At 48.6% G+C, this 6,865-nt stretch overlaps 1 protein-coding gene and 1 pseudogene across 1 annotated transcript; both read left to right on the top strand.

The window, feature by feature from the left end:
• Window positions 1-1,793: 1,793 nt before the first annotated feature.
• On the top strand, window positions 1,794-3,352 carry LOC125955476 (uncharacterized). Its single transcript, XM_049686608.1, has 6 exons — window positions 1,794-1,898; window positions 1,965-2,124; window positions 2,218-2,384; window positions 2,465-2,914; window positions 2,975-3,074; window positions 3,153-3,352. The coding sequence occupies exons 2-6, from the start codon at window positions 2,013-2,015 to the stop codon at window positions 3,350-3,352; spliced, it is 1,029 nt and encodes a 342-aa protein (XP_049542565.1). The 5' UTR covers window positions 1,794-1,898; window positions 1,965-2,012.
• Window positions 3,353-3,888: 536 nt separating this feature from the next.
• LOC125955475 (protein PTHB1-like) lies at window positions 3,889-5,926 on the top strand (annotated as a pseudogene).
• Window positions 5,927-6,865: the final 939 nt, after the last annotated feature.

The following is a 6,865-nucleotide window of genomic DNA, read 5'->3' as shown; positions in this document are numbered from 1 at the left end:
GCTAAATGACGTCATTTGGGACCACGATTTATTTTTTTTTATTACCACGAAAGTTTTTTTTATAAAATACTTTGACTTTAGTGTTCGATTTGCACATAGCTCGTTAAGTTCGAATGGTGGTATGGGTCAACGACATTACAATACGACACATTTGATCAATTTTTCCGGTATTCAGCTTACGATGATTTACATAGTCACATGGTAGATCATAACTAAAAGCACCGCACTTCAAATTTACTCAAACGTCGATCGATCAGATCGAGGGTCTTTTTTCTCTCTCGGACGATCTCGGTGGACATTCCAATCGCAAACCGTTCCTGATAGATAGGATTTGTTGGTATTGTTTTCTATTACTACTCGGTTACTGCTGCTTTTTATGTTTCTGCATGCAATTCCGATCGTATAAGGGACATCCGGACAGACATGATTCATTTTTATATATATGTAGATTTAAAAATTAAATAACATTAATAATAATAATATAATAATTAAAATGAAATAATATTCTTTCCACAGCTTGATTATACCTTCATTAAGCAAGTAGGTATTGAGCCGGACGGCACTTTAAGCAGGCCATTGGTAATCATCGAAGCTATGGACTCCGTCAACGGTGACCCATTTACTTCTGCCAGTCCGGCAGAGGTAGATGAGGCCATTGACGTAGGGCCTGCTACAGGCTCCGTCGTCTTCGACGATGTACCATCTTCATCTACCGCAACAGAGATCCACGATGTGCTTCCTCCCTCAAAAGAGGCAGAGGTAACCATCGAAGCTATGGACTCCGTCAACGGTGACCCATTTACTTCTGCCCGTCCGGCAGAGGTAGATGAGCCCATTGACGTAGGGCCTGCTACAGGCTCCGTCGTCTTCGACGATGTACCATCTTCATCTACCGCAACAGAGATCCACGATGTGCTTCCTCCCTCAAAAGAGGCAGAGGTAACCATCGAAGCTATGGACTCCGTCAACGGTGACCCATTTACTTCTGCCAGTCCGGCAGAGGTAGATGAGCCCATTGACGTAGGGCCTGCTACAGGCTCCGTCGTCTTCGACGATGTACCATCTTCATCTACCGCAACAGAGATCCACGATGTGCTTCCTCCCTCAAAAGAGGCAGAGGTAACCATCGAAGCTATGGACTCCGTCAACGGTGACCCATTTACTTCTGCCCGTCCGGCAGAGGTAGATGAGCCCATTGACGTAGGGCCTGCTACAGGCTCCGTCATCTTCGACGACGTACCAACAGAGATCCACGATGTGTGGGTTACTTATACCTACGATGTCTTATTTACTTCTTGCGGTAGTCCGGAAGAGTTCCCAGAGCAGATCGAAGCTGAGCCATCACCATATACCGCTCCGATCTCCGAGATGGCTCCGATCTCCAAAGCTGCACAGTTCCCATGTTCATTGTGCAATAACATCTATAAGACGCAAAGTGCCATGTGCAAGCACAGGCGATTGGCACATAACATCTCAAAAGAGAGGTCTAAACAGCGTCCACAACAGTTTCCATGCACATTGTGCAATAACATTTATAAGACGCAAAGTGCCATGTGTAAGCACAGGCGATTGGCACATAACATCTCAAAGGGAACGAAGGCTCGATCGCCTAGCTCTTCTGGGCGATAAGCATTGCCAAGGGCCAAGAACCACGCAAGCTCCACAGAAAAGCAAGAAAAGCAATACAGTCCGTGCCATCCGTGCCGTCCGCGCCGTCCGTGCCGTCCGCGCCCGAGAGGACAACAGCGAATGCCATCCAAGATGAGCCAGCGGTTCGACGATATCCTGTTTGCGGGTTTCTTCATACACAACAACATAAGCCCACAACAACATAACACCCAGGCAAGCGCAGCCGAAAGCCGTATTTGGAGGAGACCAGCAGCAGCAAGTGTGTCGATGTAAGAGATAGAACTGCATAGCTCGCCTTGTGGTGACCTATTTTGTTAACTCATTTTCGGTTGCAGGTTTTAGCATCAAGGAGACGGGAAGGAAATGGATTCTACGCCGTGGAAATGGGAAACAAGCCGTACCGACGACGGCGACCGGATGGTATGAAGGGAGCCCAGCTGAAGGGAGCAAAAAAGCAGCAGCACATCAACTGCAACGGTCGTCGATACGAAACACGTTCGTTCTGCTTGCCCTTGCTACGACAATTGCTGTTTCCGTCCCCTACCTGCTTCCTACTCGGTAATTCGTATGTTCGATTATCTTTTGCAGCAACGACGATGCACGTTTGGCCGCACTCGGAAGCCCTGGCCCTGGCCCTGGCCCTGGCCCTGGCATTCGGATTGTTGGTGTCCGCGTTATCTATCTGGACAGCAGGCGGCGTTATTCCCGACGGCGTTAATCCTCCGACATCGTTTTCTGCTTCCAAAAATCGGTATGTATGATGAGACGCCACATGCGCAAGATACTTTATCGCAACAACAATCTTATCCGGTTTCTCGCTCTCGTCCAACTGCAGCTGGTCGATACGGTCGAGCTGAGTGAACCACGCGTTTGTATGTTCCAGATCAACACATCCGGTTCACAGTGCACAGTATTTCGGCCGTCAAGATTAATTCGCGTATTCTCGCGATACAGAGTTTCGCCGATCGAATCGCAGCAATCACCGTTTGTACCGCTCACCGATACCAACTTTCCGCTTTCGTCGATTCTGCAGCCACATCTAGTAACCTGTGATCGGTGGTTAAGCGATTGGCCTGCTTGGATCATGCCGCTTCGCAAAGCGATCCTATCGCACTCGAAGGACAAGGAAGGAGTGGAGGAAGCAACAGCATCCAGCTGGATCACCAGGAGACCAATCCGGAACCGGGGGAATTGCCGTTTCGTTCAACGGATCCAGCACAAGTACCAAGATGTGTCGTTACGGGACGAACTGCTCACGAGTCGATTGTCACTTTGCACATCCACGGTAAGGTCCACGGTCGGTATTTATTCATGGCCCTCTCTGATTGTTCGATCTCGATTGCAGCAAATCTTCAACCTGCGTCATATCAGCAGCCCCGGCCGGAGGGGCGGCAGCCACGCAGCGTCATCAATCTGTTCCGACGGTGAAACCGAGCCACATGAGCGTAGTCCGCATCACGTGCATCCGGGGACAGGGCGAGGATGAGGTTGTCCCGTTCATGGATGATAACATCTCGACGCAGGAACGCAGGTGGTCGACTATCTGACCAAGTTATCCGGCATCAATATACAGTCGGAGACGCACGATTCCGTCGAGGACGCTCGGACAGCACTGCAGCTGTACAAGCATTATCTACGGCTACAGGAAAAGGATGAGTTTTCCCGGGCACTCTCGACGTTGTACGAGAAGGGCAAGCCTGTTGGAAATTCCGTAGCTGCGTGAGCCCCAGTACCCGGAGCGGTGGGCCGCTCGCTTTGATCGATCGCTCGATCAAAGGAGATGCGGCAGGAGCAGACATCCGCACGATCACCAGATCACGCGGGCGGGGGTGATGCTCGACCGTCGACCGGACCGGACCAACTACGGTTAACTTGCAGGTACTTAACTTTACCAGTCTTCACGGTGCGATGGCGTCCATTCCGGGCTGCAAAACGTTCAGGTTGGTTGATGTGGAAAAAAGGGTGATGGCAGGGAGAGAGATTTATTATTGTTCACTTTATACACCCTCAAACAGGTTCAAATTCCCGGACTTCCATAGCCGATTTCTCTGGCCGTCTTCGTCTACGCCGTCAGGAACGACAACGGGTGTGTTAAATAACTCTGCGAACAACAGCGCAGGCCAGACGACTAGCCTACTTGTGTCCGTTCCCGTGACCAACAAAAACGCTTTCATATATTCCATTTTCGTTTTGACGAACCGGTGAATGCTGGTCAACCGATTCAACAGATACAGCGTCTCTTCACACAACCTCATCGGTTACAATCTAAAACAGGTGTAAGGAGGTGTTCTCAGTGCAAAAAGGATGGAGGCAATGGAGCTACTTACCGCCTGTACGGCCAGGACGACCATCTTCAACCAGGAAGGACGTATCAAGGTACGGAATTGGTGGAAAACTCAGTGTCCCACGGTGGAACCGTCGTACGATTCGTTCTCGCTACACTGTGCCCGACTTTGTCTGGAAGAGGGTGAGAAGGACAGTATCGTGATTGGATGCCACTCGGGACAGTTGTGCATCTATCAGCCCTTAGGGCGGGCGATGCCTTCGAGAATCAGTTTCACGACGTAGGTAGCGTAGAATAGTGGACCACGGTCGACCGTAATGTAGCTAATGATTGATAACCTTTTTTCCCGCAAGCAGAGCAAGCAGAAACGATCCCCGGCAGCAGCTGGCCGTACTGTATCCGATGCGATTGTGCATCTTTCAGATCGTCACCGTTGAAGGAATCGCTGAGCATGGATCGCTGAACACGAAGCTGGTACGATCATGCGCTCGCCAAACCTGCCTTCTCCTTCTGCCAAGGCCCTTTCGGGGGCATCAAGGGGCGCGAATTCCTGTGCGTGCAGCATCTGGAAAGTTCGCTGCGGTTCTTCGAGCAGGATGGTATAAGCTACGAACGGACGCTGGCCACGGATCGCCATCTACCATCACCAGTGAGGTATGTAGTGCGGACCGATTGCTTCGTTACGGTGGCACCGAGCTGGGTGCTCGAGTGTTACCGCTATCAGGATATTGCCGAGGCGCAGGAGGCGTTGCGACGTCACGATCCAATCTGGTCACTGTCCGTCGGTGAGTACGCACTCGATCTTAGCGTCCATCAGATCTCCAGGTAAACGTCCTCCCTCGAGGTGCGATTACTTATTTGACCGAGAAGCCTGAATGTCTGCTCTTTCGCTTCCAGCACGGAATCCGTCATCGTGGTGCTTGGAGAGAACAACCTGGTGCTTGGAGAGCGTGTCCGACACCCACCGACTACTCACCGATCTGTTTCCACGCGTTCGTCGTCGGCTGGTACTGGCTGGGTATTGTGTTTACTAGCGAAGATCCTCCCCACCTCTGAGAGTCCCTTCTTGATCCCCCTTTTTTTCCTCCACAGAACCCGGTGCTCGGTTACTGTTGGCCGTCGTATCGGAGAGCGGTTCGCTGTTGGTCTACGAAAACGATCAAATCCTTTGGTCGGCCCAACTCCCGGACATCCCAGTAGCGCTCAGTCGTGCCGTCGTTAGCGGTCAAACGGGATTACTTACGATCGGCTATCTCGGATCTGAACCGGAGCTATTCAAGGTGCCAGCCCTGTTCGGAACGGAACTGTTCGAGATTTGGCTGTATCCGTACGAGGCGGCCACGCCTGCCTCGCTAGCCGTAACCGTATCCTGTTCCTACACCAACAAGCAAAGCATTACACGAGTCCTGCAACGCATCGAAGGAAACCAAGCATAAGATCACTCTAACAGCCTCGAGCAATGCTGTGGCGGCCGTGGGAGGTACCGGATTGAGTGCTCTGTTTCCGGAGTTTTTTACTTCGGAAGGTAGCCAGACGGCCTTGGGATTACAATCGCTGGTCGATGGACGTCGCGGCCAAAAACACGAACCGTTTCCGGATACAATCCCATGAGTTAACCCTCCTACCGCTCGTGTTCGAGTGTCTGCTAAAACGGTTCAATCCGGAGCCAGCCAAAACGCCGAAAGGTCGACCAGGGATCACTGTTAACAACGTACCACCGGTGAGCGAACTGGCGAACCATTTTCGTATTCATCATGATCTGAGGAGAGAATTGAAACATCTTGAGGTAAGTGGAGAGCCACGCAGCGATGGCAACAGGCGAACAGGCACGATTGTAACTAAAGGCTTCGAATTTTGCAGACTGAACTGGAGATTGCCACCAGCCAGATGCGATTGTTTGAGCGACGATTTGTCGTCACTCGGCACTCGGAACATCGGGTGGCGTAAATTATCTGGACCCTTGATAGTACGGAACAGAGCTACGAACAGATGCTGTTACCGGTAGCGGTTACTGGACCCCCAGGATGAAACGGAACCGGAACCCTGAATGATAGCCTGAATGCTAGCACAACCACAGGCCACTCGTCGTAGCGGTTTCTAATATATAATGTAATTATATATGTAATTATGTATTATTGTAATTTTGTCTAATATAACTTAAACTTAAACTCAATATAACTTATATTCAATATAACTTAAACTTATAACTTAAATAACAATAAAAATTTTTGTCTAGCCTAACTAGCCAACCATGGTTTTGAGCGTGTTTTTGAATTTAATGAATTAATTTAAGGAAACCAAAAAGTCAGATTCCCCTTTATTTAATTAATTATACGATAAATAATTTTCCTAGTTTTTGAATAACTTAAGTAACTACAAATTTTTTTCTGGCAATTTTTTTTCTGGCTGACTGGTTGACACGTTTTAAAAAAAAAACATATATAAAAACGGTATAGATCCTAGTTACCTCCTTCGATTGTCGTCTGCATTTTCTTCCAGATTTAGCATAAAGATGCTGTGGTCAGCGAACGATGAGATTCAACAATACCATGCCTACACTTGTCTTGGCGGTACGTATACTTAAACTAAAATATTCCCGTTAATCGTGGCATTCTTCTGGTTTTCTTCAAAACACTACAGAACGCAATCTGGAACTGGCCCGTCTGAAAACTACATTTTTTAGGGAAAGATATTCAGATAGATATGTGCGGGTAACCAAAAAATTGGTAGAGCTCAATGAAATATTAACCCAAAACTTGAATATCGACGGCGAAAATATTCGAAATGTGATTCAGCAAGAGGCTTTTTTGCAAATCCCGTCCGATTTTATGAAGGTGAATTTAGTTTTTAGCAGACTTTGCGCCTATTTTTAATCATCATGTATATACTTTTTTACAGAAAATTGTTGTTCAACTAGAAGAAACGAAGTTTGGTAAACAAAATTGTTTGAAT

This window comes from Anopheles darlingi, chromosome 3, assembly GCF_943734745.1.
Source record: "Anopheles darlingi chromosome 3, idAnoDarlMG_H_01, whole genome shotgun sequence".
Lineage (NCBI taxonomy): Eukaryota > Metazoa > Arthropoda > Insecta > Diptera > Culicidae > Anopheles > Anopheles darlingi.
The sequence above is the reverse complement of the archived record's forward strand: the minus strand, read 5'-3'. Positions and strand labels throughout refer to the sequence as shown.